This window comes from Buteo buteo, chromosome 8, assembly GCF_964188355.1.
Source record: "Buteo buteo chromosome 8, bButBut1.hap1.1, whole genome shotgun sequence".
Lineage (NCBI taxonomy): Eukaryota > Metazoa > Chordata > Aves > Accipitriformes > Accipitridae > Buteo > Buteo buteo.
In genome coordinates, this window is record NC_134178.1 from 17008791 (window position 1) to 17032091 (window position 23301).

The 23301-nt window shown below is 35.4% G+C and overlaps 1 protein-coding gene across 13 annotated transcripts in view; it reads left to right on the top strand.

Annotated features, from left to right (window-relative positions):
- SYNJ1 (synaptojanin 1) overlaps positions 1–23301 on the top strand; it is a 68677-nt gene that overhangs the window by 26572 nt on the left and 18804 nt on the right. For 10 of the 13 annotated variants that reach the window (XM_075033811.1, XM_075033814.1, XM_075033815.1 and 7 more), the window contains 14 exons: positions 2926–3091; positions 4826–4849; positions 9154–9345; positions 9487–9571; positions 10856–10996; positions 11383–11575; positions 12887–13045; positions 15311–15467; positions 15819–15936; positions 16049–16264; positions 17064–17142; positions 18194–18356; positions 20398–20604; positions 21597–21725. In XM_075033811.1, the coding sequence (XP_074889912.1) occupies positions 2926–3091; positions 4826–4849; positions 9154–9345; positions 9487–9571; positions 10856–10996; positions 11383–11575; positions 12887–13045; positions 15311–15467; positions 15819–15936; positions 16049–16264; positions 17064–17142; positions 18194–18356; positions 20398–20604; positions 21597–21725 (2029 nt within the window). The remainder of the gene's footprint in view (positions 1–2925; positions 3092–4825; positions 4850–9153; positions 9346–9486; positions 9572–10855; positions 10997–11382; positions 11576–12886; positions 13046–15310; positions 15468–15818; positions 15937–16048; positions 16265–17063; positions 17143–18193; positions 18357–20397; positions 20605–21596; positions 21726–23301) is intronic. The other 3 variants (XM_075033813.1, XM_075033822.1, XM_075033823.1) reach the window with 1 other exon arrangement.

A 23301-nucleotide genomic window follows, 5' to 3' on the forward strand; every position in this document is an offset into this window, starting at 1 on the left:
ATCTTGTTTCAGTACATCCTTTCTCAGCCATGCCCATGCTTCCCAGATAACATTATTCTGTAGGAAAGGATGAGGCTCAAAACTTTTATTTCTTTAGATCATAGTTCAGAAAAATGTGTATTCAAATCAGCTTTAGTTTCTTTGAATATTTTCATTTTTCTCTTTGTACCTCTGCCTCCTATTGTTTCAATTTTATTCACTATATCTTCTTTCTTTTAAAATGTGTTTCACTGGTCATTGTTGTTCATGCTTTTAGTGTTTATTAACAGTGTTAAAATTAAACAGGTTGCAGCTGGGTGTTTTTTATTTGCATGTTCCTCCAGCTATTTGTTTTTAGTTTTGCAGTTACTGAAAAAAACCCAAATATTGTTTCTACCTTGCTTTCTAATGTTGTGATAACAATTCCGTACTACATGACAGTGGAATGCTCTGTTTCTCGTCAACTTGTTTTGTCTTTGTTGATGGCTGAGTTATTCAGATATTCTAATGCTGTCTTTTATTTTTCTTCTAACAGTGTTGCTTTTTTTGTTTCCATAATTCTCTCTCTTATCAGGTGATACCTGTCAAGACAAACAAATGTTGAATCATAGCAATTTTTGCCCTTAATTCCTTCAAGAATTTCTTTTCATACCATTCTTTTTATTCAAGAATGTGCTGCTTCTCATTCCGTATTTTACTGTGTACTCATAGTTGACTGTTTTGTTTTTCCATCACTTGTTCATTCAAACCATATCAGGGTCCTTACCTGCACATGTACAAGGCATTGCAGTAAGCTACAGAAAAAGAAAAATAGGCTTGTTGCTTATTCTACCCTTAATTGATGCATACAAGACTTTATCTTTTGGGAATTGCTTGTGTTTTAGTGTAGAGTGGAATTTGGTTAAAGATGTTTAGTTTTATTTTCTTACAAAAATATCACCCAGACCGTCAGGAAAACTACAGTAAGTATTTTATGGGGTGTCTCCCCTTCTCCTGACTTTCTCATTCAACCTTACTTGTTTCTTTTCCTAAATTAATAGTTTTCTGCCATTCATTTGGCTGCTTAAATTTTTTACTTTGTAAAATGCATTTACTGTATTTACACTTTCATTTTTAATGTTTAAAACACAGAGTACATTTGCTCTGCTGTCTTTGTAATAACACAGGATCCCTGCCCTGGTACAACTGTTAATGAGTACCACATCTCATAAATCAAACACAGCGTCCCTGACAGAAGTCCGTCTATTCGAAGCAGATCTTTAATACTTGCAAAGCCATACAATACTTGCCATTGTTTCAGTGAAACCTGACCAGGTCACTACTCAGTATCTTCCTGAGTACTCCGATAATATACTTTAAAATGTAGTTTTTAAGTTGTTGGTTGTATTCTCATTTCTCAAATGAAAAGTTTGATGGTTGAAATTCTTCCATTTCTTGCTTGTCAGTTTGATTCTTCAGAGTCCAAGAGTACTTAGCAGTAAAAATATGGAAATCTAGGATAGGAGAAAAAATATTTTAACCTTAAATGCATTAATGTACATTTCTATACTGAAAAAACAGTCCTTTTAAAAGTATTATAATACTCATTACATCTAACTCCTTACCTACTCTTTCTTTTGCTTTCTCTGGGTTCGTTTCAATTAATTGCCTGATATGTGAATGGTGAGTGTGTTTTTTGGATCATGTCATAAGTTATACGTTGTCTGACAGAAAGGGAGCAGTATTCTATTAAAATCTTATTGCAATAGTATGCTCCCCAACACCTCATCCACATTGTCTTCCAAAAATCATGGTGCCAATTTATTGCTACTTATCCTTGACAAAAGAGAAGTTTCTTTCTTGTTGACTAGTACAATTCATAGAACTAAATGATGTTTTGTAGTTTTCTTAAGCTTTTGTCTTTTTTTCTTATGCATTTAAGAGACTTTCATGAACAATGCAAGCTGTAAACTTGGAATATTTTTTATAATAATACATTACCATGCAGCATCCCTGATGGATTACAGTTTATATTTCATATACATGCAATAGCATGTGTTTACATACACCTCACAGGCAAAATACACTTACGTGCATAAGACACAATAAACCATGTAATCAAGAAAATGTCTTCCTGCCTGTCATTGTCAGTGCTGTGTACACAGATTAACACTGCTGGCTTTTGAATCAAGTATGAGACTGCATGATATGTTGATTACATTATCCTCTAGGTGTCTGACCCACAGGGAATATCTGTAGTAGCAGTACATCTCTTGGAGATTCTTGTTTAGTTCAGGTAGTCGGGCACTGTTCTTTTGGAGCACTGTTTAGTCATGCCACTTGTGTGCAGTGTGTGCAATGACAGTGTCTTCTTATGTATGTATTAGTGTATATGTTCCTTCTGGGATACTGCATGAGATTTGCGTGTTGTTTTAAAAAGTTAAGGGGTCTTAGTAAGTTGAAGCTATCTCTTTTTTTAACATGGATATTTCAGAATGTGAATTCTGAACTAATATGCTCATATGTGCATATACATACATATTCATGTATCATGACATTTGGACTCAAGTGCTTGCTCATCTCTCACTATTTGGGGAAAAGCCAAAAATCCCATATCATGGTCTAAACAAGGCACTATATCAATTTAATTTTTGAAGATAAAGGGTTTAGGGAAAAAAAACCCCTATTCCCTTCCCTGCAAGATTTTGTTTAATTTACGTAATTTAAACTGGAATAATCTGATTGTTAGATACGCCTTGATGGTATTACTGTGTTGTTTAGCATTTGGGAGTTGGGAAGCACACATAGTACAGTAGACTCAAAAGACTTTATTTAACACTTAAAGAAGGAAATCGCCTTAGGTTTTACAATCATTAATGCAGTTTACAACTATGTTACTGAATATTGCCAATGTTATTGTGAGCAGTGTCCTACATAAAATATTTTATACGTGTTCCTCCCTAACAGGCTGGAAAGCTGAAGGATGGTGCTCGTTCTGTGACCAGAACGATTCAAAATAACTTTTTTGATAGCTCCAAGCAGGAGGCCATTGATGTTTTGTTATTGGGAAATACCCTAAATAGTGATTTAGCAGATAAAGCACGGGCTCTCTTAACCACCAGCAGTTTACGCGGTATGTGTCTTTCAGGATTTTAATATCTCTGATAACTATTTGGTGTAAGAAAGTCTGTATGGAGTCTGTTTTCAAAGCAGTATTGGAAAGTATAAATGCTATTTTATGTTCTGTTGGCTTATTAAAAGATGAAAGTTTCTTCTGCTTTACTAATATTACCAAACTAACATGCTGCAGTAATTTCTTAACTGTTTATATTTTGTTGATGTCTGGTGGTGTAAGTAGGTAAATATCTGTGGAGCAGATTTGTCAGAACTTTACTGTAGATGCGTGTTACTTATATTCTGTTCAGTTCTTCAAATCCATTTATAGCAAGCGTTAATCATGACCATTACATGCTGAATTTGGGAAAAAAATCCTGATTTATTAAAATATTAGGGTTTTTTATTGTTTGCTGAATGTCTTCCTTGATTTGATCTGTCATGTCAGTGAAGAAATTCTCACCATGGTGTTAAACTAGATAGAAAGCATTTATTCTTTTCTCAAGCTTAAGAATGCTGGTATTTATCTTCATTTTGGTTTCTAAGGTACTGAGGAACAAAGGGGGGTTTGATAGTGGAATAAAATTTAAGATAACAAGAGCTATCAGAAAATTCCTGATGAATGATTTTCCATCACAAAATGTTTTCTTGTGAGAAGAAGTCTTTCCCAGGAACGTGTGCACCACAAAAGCTTGTCAGGCTGTGGGTGAAATTCTACATCAAAATCGGAGAGATTTCAATAAGAAACTCTGCTTAGGCAGAGTAGCCATGTGGGACTTGGGTGGTCTGGTTACAGGAGGGTGGTTCACCTAATCAAAATAGGGAGCTGAACCACAGCATCCTGCATCCCCAGAGGTGTAGCCTACATGGTCACCAGGACTACAGTCATGTCCCATCCTTCTGCAGGTCTGATGGGCAGGGAAATAGTAAGTGGGCCAGGTGTAGGGCTGTGTTTAGAGTACTTGGCTGGGATATAAAAAATAGAGGACCTAATTCTTGGGCCAAGAAGGAACTTAAATTTGAGTCTTCTTTCCAAGATCCCAAGTAAGAGTGTCCTAAATGGTGGGTTGTTGCCATTTTTAGGGATTAATAACTTTCTTAATTTTTCCTTTTCTTTTTTTGTCCCCTTTCTCCTGGACACTTCTCAACCTAGAAGGAGAAAAATGTGTCAAAGCTTCAGTGCAAATCTGTGGCACAAGAAAAAATTCTTGCCCAATCATAGTCTTCATCTTGTGGGTATTTATATATTTCCTATGTGGAGCCTGAAAGACTGTTTTCCTCTAATTTCTCTACCACAAGGTTTCATGTTACTGTAACTTTTCCTGTATCTGAAACCTGCTAAACCAGCCTCACCTCAAAATTATTTGAAAGTTGTTTTCTTTTCTTCTCACTTTCTCTGTGAATGCAAGCTGTCCTTTCAATATTTGCAGCTCCTGTCAGCTGAGGAACATTAATCCCTCTTCACTGAACATAATGTCTTTGCATTGTCTGCTAGGTGGTGAATTAACTAGAGAGGTACTTCATCATACATAAATCCATTATTAATAAAGCAAGAAAAGAGAATTTGTTAATACTGTTGTGGAACTTTTTTAGGTTTTGCAGCATAATAGATGTGCTTTAACTGATGCAAATGGTTACGTGTAATAAATTGTGTATTACAGCATGTTCTCTCACATATTGCTGGAAAATTTTAAAAAAATAATTACTTATTTGACTAATTTTTTTTCTTGTTTCCTTCTTACTGCATCCGTAGTTTCAGAGCAATCATTACAATCAGGTATAGTATAGTAAATTAAGCTGTAAATATCTGAGCAGCTATTGTTCTTCTCTGGCTTTTTTCTTGTGCCTGTTTGCATAATATTTGGTTGCGGGCTCACATTTTCCTAGTAGTGTTTGGATCTGGCATTCCTGTGCCCCCAAATCCCTTAATCCAAGGAAAGCTCTTTAATACAAGAAAAGTGAAAATATAAGGGGTGAAAAATGTTGCAGTTTTGCTTGGGTGTGAGTTATGAAAAAAGGCAACCAATTCTTGGGGTTTTAGTTTTGCAAATGCTGTATTCTAGCTGTAGAGGATCTTGCTTTTTTATCTGGTTTGGGAGCTTTTGTATTTTTGTTTTGTCGAAATGTTTTGTTTAGGATAAGAGGTAAAATTCTTCAGTACAATTTTTAACTTCATCTTATCTGCTGTTAGAAGGCTCTACCTGCCTGTGTTCATGCATGAGACAGACTGATTTTGTAATATCTCCGAGCAAAGGTTAATGTTGTACTGGAATGATCTGAAATAACATGCTGACACTTGTGTTTTTTAGAGCAAAAGTACAGTCAAAACCACTGAGATATGATTACCTCTGCATATGACACAAAATGAAAGTATTAGAGCATCTATTTAGGTAAAACTCTTGGTGAAGAGGCCTGAAGAAGGAACTTTATAGTTAGCTCCTAATCTTCTACTTCAAGACATTGCAGTAATATCTTGACCAATGTCTGTGATGTTGGGCTTAAAATAGGAGAAGTTGGCTTTGGAGGATTCAGCAATACTGTGAACATGAAGAAGTGATACATAATAATAAGAATGTGTAAGGATGAGCCAGATAGAGGAAAATGACCTGAAAGATCTCTTCAATTTAAGAAGCTTCTGAAAACTTAATTATTGTTGTAAGTTAGCAACATAAGCAACATAATGTCTTTGAAGTTTGTTTTCAAAATTTTCTGATTCTTAGTGGAAATCCTCCTTTTTTGTGGTAACTTAAGCTGTTTACATGAAGCTGCTCCATTTGGGGAGATGCCATATACACATATTCCATATTTTTAAGGGAGAGCTGCGAGTACTTGTCAGCCATGCAACACTTCATCATCTCCTTGTTCACAGAAACTAGTATTTAAAATAAAATATTTCTAATGCTGTTATGTTCAGATTTTACCATGTGTTGAGAAAATTTAAATGGCCATTTCTGAGCAATTGACTTAATAGGGTTCATTGTACTACCTCTTGGAAGTAGGTTCAGTGAAACCAGATCAGGTGCTTAGTTTCTGGGTGAGAGGAAAAAAGTATGTTCTTAATACCTGAGAAGTTGAAGGGAGAGGAGGAGGGAAAGAAACAAGGAAGCTCTTAATAATTGTTCAGACAAGCCTCCTGTTTTAAAAGAACAGCGAAGCTGTGCACAGTATCCCCTGAACCTGTGCACTTGGGTAGTAGCTACTAGACCCAGGTATTGAAGATTGATAGGGTAGGATCCTCAGAAGAAAGCATGAGGATTTGTTGTTGGCTAGATTGTTCAAATACATCTGAAGTGTTTAAAGCCTTCCCCCATCCGCCCCGTCCTTGGAAGACCACTTCAACCATAATCTGTATTTTTGAGCTTTAAATGTTTTTTCCCTTTACATTCGTCTCAGCTTTGCTTTTTCTATTAGTGTTTTACTGTATCTACTTAACCCTTACTGAGTACTTAAATAATGAAATCTGAGTCACAGGTAATATACACCTAAAATTAACTGATTCACTGGCATTTTGTCAGTGTTAAAAACTGTTTATTGGAATAAACAGTCATATTGTCATTTATGGCGTTACCATCTAGACTATATCAGCCTAGCTTATAACTCATGAAGAGTCATACATGTCAACTATTTTTTAACTTCTTGATGTAACATTTCACTGTGGGTTTCATCTAAATACAAATTGCATATATTGAAACGTACCTACAGTGATTTGGATGTTGTAGTAAAATAGTTCAATTAAGTTCAGTTGCACAGAATATCCCACCAAGAATTTTAAATTGATACTCGCTTTGTAGAACTGATTTCCAAATGTGTGCCTGCCTAGTATGAACAGCAGTTAAAGTATTTTTGCTGCAAAAGAGCAGAAAATGTAATTGATGGGATCTTTAACATTGTAGAGTGAGACATGATTATGTTGAAAAGATAAATAGCTAGAAATGTGTAGGAAAATAATGTATGCAGGAGGCTCAGGAGCTCTGAAAAACAATTGGCTCAGTATTTTGGAAAACATGAAAATTTCTTTTTTTTTCTTTATTCTGATTTAGAAAAAGAGTCATTCTACAATTTAGAAAGCTTGTTAGTTTAAAGGTATGAATTTCATGTTTGTAATAAGCATGTTGTCAGTTTACTTCTAAAGTTAGAATCTATCCTGGTAAGATTTTTCAGATTAGGCATTCATGACAACGTCAGGAGTTAAATAGGCAATAATTCAATTTTGCAGCTTTTCTTAAAAGCTGCTTGGTAGCAAATATGAACTATTTGGAGTAACTATTTAAAATAAAGCTGAAAATTGCTAGATTTGCAAAAGAAAAAGAAGGAAATGGAGAGAATAAAAGTCCAAACCCTGCTCTTAAACTTGCTCAGAGTACTACGAAGGCTAATCTGTGCAGATCTTCAAAGCTGCCTGTGATGCTATTTTGGGTTCCTTGGGTTCAGCTAATCCTTTGGATGATTGGGGTACTTGTATGTATCGTGGCTACAACATTTTTTGGATTGGTTTCTGTTCAGTGGTCAGGTGCTTGGGTAGCTTCTGTCCTTGACCCTTAAAGGCTTTTTGGGCATTTGGTGGACTTCTTGACTTGACTGTTACCTGGTGTGTAGATACATTCAGAAGTAGACTCAGTATTTCGCCCTCACCTGAAGGCATAAAGTATTCTGTTGGCTCCTTGCTGTTTTCTTGACTTCATTCACCTGGATTATGATAAGGAAAGCATGATCCCAAGCATGATCTGCTTGTAGTACCCCAAGGAGACACCGGTCAGTTCATTGTCTTTTATATGTGATTGGCTGATATATGGATATGTGATTGGTTCAGCAGTGAAAGAGTTCACAAACAACAAATGCAATACATTATTTTCTTCTATTGTTTCCAGTTTGTTTCAAAACCATGAGGGCTAGAGAATCCCTGATTTTTGTTTTAATTGGGTAGCCAAGATTCTGTAGCAAATGTAAAGGTGGTAAACTTAAAAAGAATAACTAAAAAGACAACAACAGCTCACTAATCATCCTATTTTGGGGATTTGAATGAAAATATTGTGCCCAGTAGATGACCAGTTTGCAAGACAGCACACAGTGAAGGGAAGAATTCCATCTAGTAATGTTTATATGATTCTCACCGAGTCTTATGAGAGTATTCAAAATAGGTAAATTAATATCATTTAGGCAAAGTACAATGCAAGCAATACTGTTTACACCTGATGCAATTTTCATTCCACTGAGATTAAAGAAAAAAAGGAGCGTAATTTTAAAAAATATTCAGATCTGGTTTTTTGTGTTAGGAAATATATCCGTATGAGTATATTATGCAGCCGATTTGTAAAGGGACTTTTAAAATCTCTGTAACTCTAGTGTCTGACCATTGAATAATCTATTTTGGTTTTTTGTTTCTCACAATGCCCTTTACAGATGGGTCATTACTCTCTGTCCCAGCTGGCAGATAGAAACAGGGCGCAGAGAAAGGCTGGTGTGACAGAGAAATTAGTTTAATTGTTTCGAATCCTAGCCTGCTTTCCTCACTAAAGCAGAATTCTAGGAATTCATTTGACCTAAAAAATAATTCAGATTTGTGGCTTAAATAGACATACTCTAATATGATAAAATAATGTACTTTATCTATTTTAGTAAAGGTAGTATATCAGTCATTTTTACACTTCTAGAAATTTACATATCTAAGTTGTTTTTGTAATGGGAGTCTGAATTTCATAAATGTAATCTGTGAAAACGAGGTATCTGTTGGCATGTATGAAAAATAATGGTTTCCATAGAGAATCACAGATAGGGTGAAAGAATGAGAGATAATTTATAAAAAATTGAAATTATGTTTCTTTTATATATTATTTTTATATATATATTACTTTGAACAACTTACTACTGTCTTTCATTCAGTCAGTATCCTACCCAGATAAGTAATATGTCTGCAAATGTATTTTCCCTTGTGAAAAGCTGCATTCATCTTGCTTTCACAGTTTAACTTTCTATATGTCTGTGCATGGATTTGTTGCCATTTTTTTAAGGGAAAGATCTCATTGCCAAGTTTTCTGAAGAAAATTCTGTATAAAAATAATGTCTTTTCAAATGTTTTTGCAGCATCTGTAAAAGTGCTAAAGAGTATGTGTGAAAACTTTTATAAGTATGCAAAACCGAAAAAAATTAGAGTCTGTGTTGGGACGTGGAACGTCAACGGGGGGAAGCAGTTTCGAAGTATTGCCTTTAGAAATCAGACCCTCACTGACTGGCTTCTAGATGCACCAAAGTTAGCTGGTATTCATGAATTCCAAGGTAGGATTTGTATTCTGTCAATTTTTTCTTGAAAACTCTTGAGTTTCATAATGAGATCATAATCATTAAAACAGATATATGAGGTCTTGGTTCTTAAATTAATTATAAACAACAAACAGCTTTTTTAATATTTAAATGCAGATCGCAAAAGCAAGCCTGTAGACATATTTGCCATTGGATTTGAAGAAATGGTGGAGTTAAATGCAGGAAACATTGTGAATGCCAGGTAGGTGGTACAATCTATACAGCACTGGTTTAGTTGATAATCACATTTTTTGAGTAAAATGTTATTTAAAAAAATTTTTTTTTCTGTTTTGTAATGGTTGGGATTAGCCTGGATTAATTTTTGACTGTATCCCAGTTCTCTGCCAGTTTCTGTGCCAGGGTTGCAGACTTCATCTCAGCTTTCCCTAGCAAATCTGTGATCATTTAGATCATGTATAATGTAATCTCAAGGATCCAAACAGTCAGTACTTGACCATATTTTGGATCACACCTTCAGCAGCCCCTCAACTTTTCCCTTCATTTAACACTTTGAAGGAATTTACCTCCAATGCTCATAGTGTTTTGCAGTCTCTGTGCCTTCCTACTGCAGGGAACAGCAAGTCCTGTGAAATTCCTTCCAAAAGCATGTATTGTTGGTATGCCTTTATATAGTGTCTTGCATCAGGTTTTGATCTGTATAAAGAAAGGCTTCCTTCCATACTGTTAGTTTTTGCTGTCATTCCATGTATTACATGTATATATTACCATGGAATTTGGATTTTTCACCCCTAGCTGAGTAGGTTATGGTGATATATTTTTACCAGTGGAGGGTAATATAGTGATGAAGTCTTTATCTGTAGTCCTAAGACCATATTCACTTTGTCCATTGTTTTGTCTGCCTGTTTTGCATGTTTTCTGGTGTTAGCAAGCTTTAACTCATTGGAAGAAGTGTCTAAAGCCTATAACACTATTTAGCCTTTGCACAGGCTTTTGTCCTGAGGACAAAGTGGCAGTTTGTCATCCCCTAATTTCACACTATGTCTAGTTAATGCTGTTTCCAGGTCTGATATTTTTCATTTATATCCAATGCTAGCTCTGAAAACCATAGTCTGTTAAGTCTCCAAGGAAGCTTCTTCTTGATCTAAGACCATGGACATCTTTGTTTTCCAATATTGACTGAGCTCTAGGCGAAGAAGTAACTCCCTAGAAAAATTCTTAGGTTTTGCTCCTCTAGTCTAGCCTCGGAAATACAGGAAAGATAGCCCTGGCTCCTAACACTGTCTGTGGTGTTGAGAAAAGTGAGGCAGCATTTTATGAGGCTGAATTTGAAATGATGATGTCATGACAATGTATAGCCTGTGTCTCTGCTAGGAGGCATTTGAGCACCATTCATAACTTGGCTTTGGCTTACTACCCCAAGGTTTAGTTAACATTATTGTATGAAGTTTATTCACCTAGATCAACAGTTTAGATACCTGCTTAATTTGATTTATTTTAAAACTGGCATTTTTAATCTCACTGCTAGCACAACCAATCAGAAGCTCTGGGCTGCTGAACTGCAGAAGACTATATCAAGAGATTACAAGTATGTGCTGCTGGCTTCTGAGCAATTGGTGGGTGTCTGCCTTTTTGTGTTCATCAGGCCCCAGCATGCTCCTTTTATCAGGTCAGTGAACACACAGCTGTGCGCAAGTTGGGTTGGGTCACCTTCACTTTGCTTTGGTATTGCAAGCTAATGTACAAGTATGCTAAGAAGCATATGGGGCTCTAAAAGAGCTGTTCCATCTTCTGGGGTACTAGTTGCTTAAATTCTTTTATCTTAGTTTTTAAATGCCTCATCTGTTGCCAAGAAAGCTTGAAAAGCTGAAGGGTTATATTGTTACCTGCTCAATAGCTGTTGGCACTTTTTAAAAATAGCCCAGTGGCCTTACTGCTGAAAGAACAACGTGAAAATGTTCTCTTATCAACATAATGTCATACTCAGACATACTTAAAGCTATTAACTTCCGTGCCATTGTATTTGAAGGTTTAATAGATGTTTAACTCTTTTAGGGATGTTGCTGTTGATACTGTAAAGACTGGCATGGGAGGAGCCACTGGAAATAAAGGTGCAGTAGCAATTCGGATGTTGTTTCATACATCCAGTCTTTGCTTTGTCTGCAGTCATTTTGCTGCAGGGCAATCACAAGTTAAAGAGAGAAATGAAGACTTCGTAGAAATAGCTCGCAAGCTCAGTTTTCCAATGGTAAGCAACAGTGTTCAAATTCCATAACGAATGAGAAGTTAAACCCTTTGAGCTCCAGCAGTGTCATCCAAAAGCTCTGTTTATTTTTTTTCCCTTCCCCAGATTCCTGTGGAAATCAAATTTCCTTGGGTTAGAGGTCTAGGTTCCCACAATTTTTATTAGAATAGATGACTGCAGAAAGAATAGACCTTTTCAGTGCAATGACTGATAAGAGATGATGAAGCATGAATTCACTTGCATTAGGCATCAAGGATTTAGCCTAGGAAAGAGACTTTATAGATTCCTGACATGTAGTAGAACTTTTGTAGGCACTGGAGTTAATCAATTATGAGAAAAAAATTCATGGGAAACAGCACAATTTTCAGTACACAAGAATGATTTTTGCTAACTCATTTTAACTTCTTTTTTACTCATTTTTGTCTAGTTGGATTTTACAGTTCTGTAGCATATTCTCATAAAAGATTATCAAACACCAAGTAAATACTTAATAATTTTATCAGTGCAACAAAATGCTTCCTCGAGACTTAGAGCTGTTTTAAATTTTGTAGTCAAACTGTCCTTTGTTAGTTTCTATGGCATTGTGCAGGAGTCTGACATCTTATTTTACAGGGTTTTTTGATTTCTAAATTTGTCCCCATGGTCATGTTTCAGTTTTTCTTGAAAGTACTGTATTCTTATGGTCCCCAGAAACAGTCTCCTAAATGCTGCTGTTTTAATCTGCCAGTGTATCTGCTTTGATTTACTTAAGGGCAATGGAAAAATCAGAACAAAGAGGGAAGTAAAAGTTCTCGCTTTAAACCCTAGGTTTTGTTTAAACTAACAGAGTTAGTTGGCTCTCCCTAGCCATGAAAATTGTTTGTAACTGAAAAGTCTTCAATTAAATCTGAATAAGAAAGCCCTCGATTTGCAGTTTGTCAGCATATTGTGCCACAAGATCCCAGGGTAGTATTTTCTTCTCCTTTGTAACCTCTTTGTGACACAGGTAGCAGTCATCATCTTAGAGCAGACTTCTAAAATGGGAGTAGAAAGATGAAGAATTTTAGAATCCAATTCAGATGATTCATGTTTCTTTAGAAATGCAAACTACATAAGAAATGTTACTTCTTCTTTCATATTCTATATGTGTGAAAACCATACAGTTGGCTATGTTGTTCTAACCATATGAACACTAAATACTAGCAAGTATTTCAGTTGTGGTCATCAGCTAGAAATGATGCATATTTTAGAGATAAAAACTGAACTTCTACATCTGGAAGTAGTAAATTTGTCACTTGGTTGTTTGTAACTTCATTGTGTGCTTCTGTTTTACAGGGAAGGATGCTCTTTTCCCATGACTATATCTTTTGGTGTGGTGACTTTAATTATCGAATAGATATTCCAAATGAGGAGGTTAAGGACCTAATACGACAACAGAACTGGGATCCCCTTATAGCAGGAGACCAACTTATCAATCAGAAAAATTCTGGACAGGTATCTTAAAAATATTACCAGACTTAAGAATACTTTATTTTTCTTTTTGGCTTTAGCAATTTTCTGTGGTGCTTCTGTAACTCTATATCCCCAGCATGTTTTACTTGTCACTTTTGTCCAGGTAGTGGTATGGAAGGGTGGGACATAGCAACCTTTAGTAACTTATTCGTAGTAACTGACCTGAAGAGGCAGTGATACAAATACAGTGACAGCTGCAGGAGTGAGGTTTTTCTTTCTCTTCTGAAAAAAAAAGGTAACTCTATCATCTTTTTAGAACTTTGTGTTGGAGTTTACCAATTACAATATTTTTCTTTTTATCAGTGCAACTACTTAAAAAATATTTATAGAAGTTCTTTTGGTAACGTTACTGTTTACTTTAAATTGCTGCAGGTCTAACGCTGTTACTGTCATTCTGTTGGAAAATGGAATAGTCCAAACAGTAGCCTTTTTACTTACAAAGAAAAAGAGCGTGGAATAACAAAGTCTGACAAAGCTTCAGATTTTAGATTTTTAGGGTTTCTTGGGAGGCAGCACGTAGCAATTAAAGGAATATGGGTAATGAATCAAATTTTGTGTGAAAGTGTGTATTCTTCCTTTCCAGCTTTATGTGGGAATGCTGTAGATGGTAAAATGAGAAACAATCCTCTGTTGTTAGTTTTGTCTGCTTGCCAGCACTTTGATCATAAGCAGTGTTTTTTCTGAATTAGAGTTCTCTTCCATTTGTACTGGTGTCTTGTGCACCAGAACAGGAGGAAAAACACTTGATAATTTTTAATTTGTTTTTTTTTATATAGCCCAGTTCCTAGAGAGAGACAGAGATGTACGTTCAAATGGGCAGACAGCATGATTGTCTGTTAATTCGACCAAAACAAGAGAGGTGTAGAGGTCTTGGGGACACTTACAGCAGTTATAAAGCTGGAAAGATCTATGGAAACTGCTGGAATATGAAGAAGACTCAAAATAGTCTCCTGACTGGGGAGAAGAAGGTGTAGTATTGCACTGTTGGGGTAATACTCCATTCTTTGGAAGTGCCTGGCTGGGCAGCAGGGACTATCAGCTGGCTAGCGAGGGTACCTCCAAGGTTGTTGCGTTGTAGCTATTGTAGTTGTGGTAGTTGGTTGTAGCTGTTAACAGGTGTATCTGCTGTCCAGTAAAGGTGTTTACATAGCAACTTTCTTCATAAAAGCAGGTTAATAAATGATTACAAAAGACAAAGAAATTAATAAATTGTCTCAGAAGTTGCAGATCTTCTGACATTCTGACATTGATCATCTGACACTGATTTTTAAATTGACTGGATTTCAATTTATATTTCCAAGAAAAGCAGGCTAGCCTGTCATTTGATGCAGACTTGACTATTAGACCTAAGTTAGAGTTATATTTTACAGATTTCTGATGTGAAGGTAAAAATGCCCATATAAGATTAAACTCAGGACTGGAGCTGGTTAAGTTAATAAAGGGTTTTAGCTTATGACTAGTTTAAACACTTAAGGAGTTAGCAAATCTCCTGGCCTTCTGGGATCTTCTGGCTGTATGTGTTTATGTTGCAAAGTACCTAAGGGATTTTTTGATTCCTTTCAATTGGCTCTGTATCTCTAAATACTGTACATACTCTTGGCAGATAATTTCACATAATATCTATCTCTTTTTATTCTGTTTTCTATTTGCTTGAGAAGAAATGGTGATATTATCTCTCTAATCTTTCAGTTCATATTGAATGTATTGAGGACTCTTTTCTTTTTTTTTTTTTTTTTTTTTTTTTTCCTTCACCCCCCCTTAACTCCAATTTATTGGTGGGGCATCTTGTGTCAATTTGGGGGAAAGCTTTGCATGTTCAGATCGGTACATAAAATATAAACCTTAATTCCCAACTTCTGCTGACACATGAGCATCTAATCAACTAATTGCAGTACTGTGGACAGCATCTGTGTTCTCGATGACCTCAAGTTCTGAATGACATTGGAGGAACAGTAGGTTGCTCATGAGCCTGGGTTTAAAGATGCAAATGTTGGCATAGTTCTGTTTAATGATGATCTGTCTGAATCACTATTTAGTCTTAGTGGCAAATGTAGAATGTTTTCAGCAGATAAAATTTGGAGAAGGATTCATATTATCGAATGACTTTTTTTTTCTTTTTTTTGGCTTTTTTTTTGAGATGTGTATACAGGTTTTCACTGTTATAAAAGAGAATTCTGATTAGTTTCAAGCTGTTTCCCATCTGTTTGTGTCTTCTAGCATGACACATAACTGCTTTGTTTCTTACAGATTTTTAGGGGATTTTTGGAAGGGAAAATAAATTTTGCTCCTACATACAAATATGATCTGTTTTCTGATGACTATGACACCAGTGAAAAATGTCGCACACCGGCATGGACAGATCGTATTCTTTGGAGAAGAAGAAAATGGCCTTTTGACCGATCAGGTTTGGGTGCTTCCTTAAATTGTTTAAAATATTGTTTTAACTGGCTTATAGAATCCATTTAGTGACATTCACAGTGCCAGTGATTTTGAGCGTCTGTCCCTGACTTTGTATGAGACACAAAGCTTATAATAGCCTCTGCAATAAATACAACGACACTGAATAGGATCACGAATCAGATATCAGTTACTGACATTTTGGTAGTTCAAAAGTAACTTCTGTTTTTTTCTGTAAAACACTTGGGTTTGGTTTACTTTTTCTCTTTTTACAAATAGCTTATTTTTTAAAGCATATTCTTGCAATCATGGTGTTTTTCCTTTTTTTTTTTTTTTTTTTCACTAATACTGAATGTAGCTGAAGACCTGGATCTTCTGAATGCTAGTTTTCACGATGACAGTAATGTCACTTACACATGGAATCCTGGTACTTTGTTGCACTACGGAAGAGCAGAGCTGAAAACATCTGATCATAGGTTTCAGTTTTATTTTATACATTACTTCCTAATCATTGAAGTTTGTTATTGTTACATATTTTGTTCCTCAGAGACTGTGCTTACAGGTTTTTCTTTTGTATTTTTTTCTAAGGCCTGTGGTTGCATTGATTGACATCGATATATTTGAAATTGAAGCAGAAGAGAGACAAAAAGTTTATAAGGAGGTGATCGCGATGCAAGGACCACCTGATGGTACTGTAATGGTGTCCATCAGAAGTTCTTCAGCAGAAGAAAACTATTTTGATGATAACTTGATTGATGACCTTCTTCAAAAATTTGCAAGCTATGGTGAAGTTATACTTATAAGGTTAAAAAGACTTTTTACTTTTAATCTCTATTCCTCTTCATTGTTCCCACCTATTTCCTGAATAAAGTTACTTTCTTAGTGGGTGTTTCAGTTATGCTCTGCTTCATTTTTAACATTTAGATTTCAATTTTAATGTCTTTACAGTTGAAAATCAGTTTTACATACCTGTATGTGTCTCAGTTTTCAGACTTAATTTTCCCAGATACTCTTTATTTTTGAGATAAGAGTATCATACTGACTTTGTCAGAAATTCATCAGAGTTAAAATTTGTCATTTATGTAATTTTATACAAATTTTGTATTCTAAAATTAGGTTAGTAGTTTTAAATGAACTGAAGATGAGAGGATCCCTGTGGATGTTGCATTTTCACTAAGCTATTTATTGAACTATAAGTGTTGTGGTATTTTGCTTGGGGGTTTTGGGGGGTTGTTTTGTTTTGTTTGGTTTTCTTTTCAGAAGACTAAGAGCATAGTCCCAAGTTCATAGTGTGGTGTAATGTGGAACACCTAATACAAATATCTAACCTGTAGCCACACAATTACTATTGAACATGTAACTATAGTCACGTAATTTTTAAGAGGACAGTGCTTCCACTGCGTGATACTTACCTAGTTCTCTTTTGCTTTGTTTTTCTGTTGCAAGTATACATTCAGTTAAAACTTATTAGCCAATTATGTATATTTTAAGGAACCTAAAAACCCAATTCTTCTCCACCAAGTAAAACATTGAAAAACCTTTAAGATAAAAGCCTTCAAAAGTTAGTAGGTAATTTAATTATTGTTCCCAATGGACTTTGCAGGTTTGTGGAAGACAAGATGTGGGTAACATTTTTGGAAGGAAGCTCTGCTTTGAATGTTATGAATTTAAATGGTACTGAGGTAATGTAAAAATTACTGAACTTTTGTATAGCAAGATAAAATCCAAATTTTTAAAGAATACTTGGGTGGGTTGGGTGTTTGTTTGTTTGTATGTTTTTAATTCTTAAAAGTTTTTCATATTCCATACTAGACTGCTGCATCTAATCTTTTTTATTTTTACTTTTGATAGCCGTGTAGCATTATGTTGAGTTTCAAAAGCCAGCAAAGAGAACTACCAAACTTAATTTATTTTTAGGAGGAGGACTGTTAGAGAAATGAAGATCCCATGTTGAGGGGCATCTTCATCAAATGAGCGATTTTGAATTTTTTTTTTTAATAATTTAAAAAGCAGAGTTTTTAAACTGATTCGTAATACAAACTCAAGGTATCATATTTACAGCCTGCAATTATTCAAAATTCAGCACTTCTGTACTGCAATCACTTTAAAGTGTCAGAATTCCAGCTCTCATTGATTTCTGTAGGGTCAGTATTTAATCTTTGTAAAAATTTTAATTTTCATGTTCAAATTTTTACTGATCTATGTTTCTGTTAAGACTTAGATCCTGTAATGTGATGTTTGCAGGTGGATCCTTTCATCTGCTGAGAGCTTCACTAACAGTCTGTGCAGGATAGGGGCTCAGTGTCATGTGTCAGTTTGCAGAATGAAGGCCTGCTGTTTTATCAGTCTCTAAAAATTACTTTATTCATGCAGTTTATAAGCAAGTCTGTTTTTTTCAGATCAGTGTTTCTGTCAGAATAAAGAAACCAGAAGCTTTCCTATTAACTGAAAAGGAAAATCTTATGAGACAAGTTGTTAGTTTTTCTTTAGAAAAATATTAAGTAGTTGTAATTAACAGCTTAAACTACATAAATGTACCTAATTACCAAAATGAAGTGAAAAGGATAATTATTTTTGTGATGTGTCACTGTCATTGTTTAGTCCCAGAAATTTGATAACTTTATTTGTGATATTTTCAGTAATTTTTTTTTTCTTTTTAAATCTAGAATGCTGAATTTTAATGTACCTACTCTTAACAATTTCTGATTTGTGCATACCTTTTTGGCAATTCAGCTACTAGGAAGGATTATAAATATAAGCTTGAAAAATCCAGATTGGATCAGAAGTTTGGAAGATGAAATGAATCTAGAGAAGATTAATATTGGCCTGCCTTCATCGACAAGCTCCACTTTGCTTTGTGAAGATGCTGAGGTTACTGCAGACTATGATATGGAAGGTTTGTTGAAATAAAGTATTCCTCATTTTGAAATGCTTACAGTCCTAAATAATGTGGTTAATTAAATGCACATACCAGGACTTTAATTTAACAAGTTATGCCCATCTAGAACAGATAAATTAGAAATCCCATTATTTCCAACAGTGTCTTAACAACTTGTTGAGCAGTGTCAGTTTCCATTGTATCTCTAGGTTTCACTAATTTGCTGACATTCTCTTTATTCTTCTCACTTTATCCTGTGACCTACCCTCTGAAGGTCACTTAATTCAGGCAACTTTTAATGTTCATGAAGACACCCTATAAGCAGGATATACACAACTTCAGAGTGCAAAGCAATTATTTTTTTGCCAATAGACATAATAGATTAATAGGACTAATGAGCCTCCATGCTGACCACTGATATGCTTACCACTCCCAAGAAGACACCTGGTGAGCCTTTGACAGGCAGGCAAATATGTGTGGGGCAAGGAAACCTTCAGCCTCTGCTGCTTCTTGGAACAGGCTGATCTTTGGCATTGATGAGTTGCTGTTTCCAGGTTCCATGGTTTTTATCAGTTTTGGTTTTTCCCTGAAGGGTTTTTGCATCTTTTCATGTCATACTTTTATAGCGGAATCCTTAAGTTGCTGAATATCACTGTTGCAGCAATTGTGCCTCTGCTTTTTTGTTTTTCTTTACTTGCATGTTTCTAATCTATGTCCTTTGTCACAGCTTATTTTTTAATCTATTAATTAATTTTTATGAAAGATCTGCTTCAATCTCTTCTCTACAATAAAATATATTCTTCTTATATCATTGGCAAGTAAAACAGCTGTTTTTCAAACAGCAGCAAAAAACCCACACACACCTTACCTGCTGACATTTTCTGTGTGTATTGCATTTCCACATGTATTTTACATGGTTGTTTTTTTGTCAGTTCTTGAACAGATGTACTTTCTAGGTGTAGTCATTGTGTCTATGTTGATTTATTCTGAGTAGCTCATTTGCTTTGAATTTCTATCCAAGCTCCTTAGTGGCAATCATTATATTGCAAAAGTTTCAAGAAAAGAGATGGCAGCTATATATACTGGAAAGAGTAGACTAAGGGGTTTTTGTACAGGTATTTCATAAAGGAAGTTATGTATTGGTAAGGGTACAGATACAGGAAACCTATATGAAAAGTTGGAATTTGCGTTAGTGTTATAAGATACTTTGTCTGTTTTCCAATGCAGGTAGGAAACAGGACTTCAACGGTTTAGACGCCTGTATGATTGGTTGATATTATTAATAGTCTTACGTGAAATAGTATGATCCCCTTAAAATGTGACATCTCAAATCCCACAAGACTCTTAAATCAAGAGCTAAAATCTAATTTGCAGCCTGTTTACTCTGTTACTGCTGAGCAGTGCACAGTTGAAGCTGGAAGTTCTGTAGATTGTGTGTCATTCATGTACCTGAAGAGAGGGAAGCCTAGAAGTTATGGAAGAAAGGATTACTATGGTCTTAGTGGAGTGTGATGGGATAATTGTCTATTTTAGGCATTTTGAATATCAACATAAAAATATTCTAAATTGACAGTTTAATTTTCAAAGGCATGTCCACGTTGAACCTTTTTTTTAAACATCATTCCATCTTTTCAAACAGAAGGTATTAAAAACAGCAGATATCTTGAAATCCCGTGCCCAGCCTTCCGAAGAATAAGTGAAGCTTGCAAACCAATGAAATAATTTTTGCAGACGTCTTCTTTGTAAAGCTAATTGTTTCTTAGACTAAGCAACATTGCAGTTGCCACACTATAATTACCTATAGTATATATCTATAATACATATTGTGCATTTGGAGTATTTTCAACTGGGTTGAATACATATGCGTTCTTCATGTGTAATTTCATGATGCAAGAATCATATTTTGGTTGTTGAGCTAATTCCTTGGACTTTGAGGGCTTTTTACAGAAAATTTCATGCCCAGAATCAGTTTATAATTCCCCCACTTTTTAAAATAAGTAACTATTGTTCCCTTTATTTTACATGCTTTTTCTTTTTTGGGGTGGGGTTTGTTATTTAGGAGACATTGATGACTATAGTGCTGAAGTAGAAGAAATCCTTCCTCAGCATCTACAGCCAACTTCAAGCTCTGGTCTTGGAACCTCCCCAAGCTCTTCACCGCGTTCCAGTCCCTGTCAATCACCTACGCTGTCAGATGGGCCGACGGTCCCAGTGAGACCAAGCCGAGCACCAACAAAAACTCCTGGACCACCTGTTTCCACACACAGTGTGTATTACATTGCTCAACTGCCTCTGTTACTACTATACAATCTGGCAGCTCTGTGGCCCAGTGGTAGAGTACTAGCTTATAGATTATGTTTAATAGAGCTTTTAGATTAGTATAAAAGGCTATTCTTGTCATTATCTAGCTTTTTACGCATAAGTGGCCTTGGGCAAATCACCTCATTCTTTGCATCTTGGTTTTCCTAATGGGCAGCGGAAGAGCTTTGTTTCCCGAGTCTTATTTGGAACAGTGTCCACTGATCTATGCTGCTGCAAACTACCTAACTTGCTATAGTTCTTTAGCATTTCATGGTGAAAGAGACATCTCAAAAAGTTATGTGATTAATAGGCTAAGTTGATTAGTTTGTAACCTCTGTTCAAAAATTCTGTTGCAGTGTGTCAGTATAATCCTAGTTCACTTTACTCATACTCTTCAAATACAGCCCATTTCAATTAATGCTCCTGTCAGCTATAGTATGTAAATTGTAATCAGCAGATTTGTAAATTGGTGTATAATATGAAAGCTTCTGTTTAAACACAACTTTATTTTAGTGACAGGGTGGACATTTAGAAATAGTGTTTGGAATGGCTTCTAGAACAGTTTATTTCAATGTAATTTGGAGTAACTTTACAAAGACTGCTAGAATGCCTTCAGAATTCCCCCTGTAACTTTTTTTTTCCGGACCACTTAGTTCACAGATAAGAGCCAAAATAAAAATTTGGAACTCTCCAATGTGTAAGAGTGTTCAGGATTCCAGGAAAAGCGTATACTGATTAAAGCATATAAGACAAAAATCTGTGCTTAGGAAATCTGCTTCTTTTCACCATTGGTTTATTCCTCTTGTTCTCTCTCTATGAAAAACTTCTCTATCATTGTTTCTAGGGCTGGGAACTGACTGTCCTCTCTATGAAAATAACTTGCTATTAGAAAAGCTTTACTGTGATTAAAATGTACAAGTGATTAATTTTTGCATTGTTTTCTGTCATGTTCTTCAGCTGAATTTCAGCTTGGTACCCAGCAGAAAGAGTCTTCTCAGAGCTTGGAGCCTAAGCGTCCTCCACCACCTCGCCCCATTGCTCCTCCTGCACGCCCCGCTCCACCACAGAGGCCACCTCCACCATCAGGTAATGCAGTGATGTATATCAGGTAGTCAGGAATATTCTGTTTCAAGTCTGTGAGATGAACTTTGAAGTCCACAGCCAAACTATGTGTTATATTGTTGGTTTGGGGCTCAATGGAACATACCATTTTTTCACTAAAATTTTTAGTTGGTACATTTAATAGCAATAACAGCATGGGAAATAACAGCATTTTTCAGTACCATTTAAATATTATTGTCTTTGCTTAGTGAATAAGTTTTAAAATTTTTATAACTTTATTTTCACAGTTTAAAAATGTGGGCCTCCTACAGCAGTGTTTGCTCAACATTCCATTTTTATAGTATCTTCATTTTTAAAATAAAAGATAAATAATCTTATGCATTCATTGATTTATATTCCTTTAATTTTGGCATCAGTATATATGCATTTTTTATGTCCAAGTTTTTAATGTGGAGTTCATCTGGATCATCTGAAAATGTAAACAATTGAGCACTAAGAGAAACTGGATGTTCAGAAGCATATGGGCAACATAGTTAATAACAAACTGACCCTTGTCATTTTTAACTTTCTCATTCTTTTTCTTCCCTCTTACTGTACTGATATTTTTCATTATTGCTGCATTCATTTCTTAAATACTGTAAGGCGGTAGGAGTCCTGCACCTGCTAGAAAAGAATTTGGAGGTAATGATTTTAATTGTTTTCAAATATGACTACGTAGCAAAACTACTATGGTGGTCTGTTGTGACAATACTTAATATGATGATGTCCAAAGGTATAAAAACGGGTAATTCTTGAATGTCAATGTAATTTCTTTCTCAGGGTTTGTATCCCCCTCTGAATTACATTTGACTTTTTAGTGAAAAAATATTTCTTCAGAAGTTGGTACATTCTAGTCAGAGAGATTGAAGTTGTTCTGGGTTTTTATTACTTTGTCTTGGTAAGAATATACCCAGCTAACTTTTCTGTGAAAGCACAAACTTGTCTTTAATTGTGAAAAGGCTAGCTTTTTTCCTCACAGTCTGTGACAAGGAGCATTGTAAAATGGATTGTGATTGTAGCTACTTGCAGTGATTATCCATTAATTAATTGTTCAAGTTGAAACTACTGCTAATCTGGCCCAGTTTCCCTCGGATGATCACCAGTTAACAGAGCGCTCCAAATCACTGAGCCATATTTGTTTCTAAGCTGAACACTGACATATGGGTAGTTTATTTTCTGTTTCCAAGTCTGACATGTGCTCCTAAGCCTTTCCTAGAGACATGAAACATCCTTCATAGTTCTTGAAACTAGCATGTACTTCAGAAACACAAACTTAGCAAAGGCACTCGAGAGCTACAGATCTTTACAAAGTAACAAAATCCTGAAATAATTCTACCCTAATTCCTTCCCTTTTGATAATGCTGAAGGCTTTATCAACCCTTCAGGCTAGTTTTGTTTTTTTCCAGCTTGATCTGGTTTTGCATGTAATAATGACTCACACGTTCTCAGAAGTGCTTCTTCTAGAAACTAATCTTTGTCCTTTGTCACAGGCTTCATAGTTGAGCTGTCCTGCTTGGACTTAAATCAGCTCATTAATATGTGGGATAGAGTGAGAATAGTT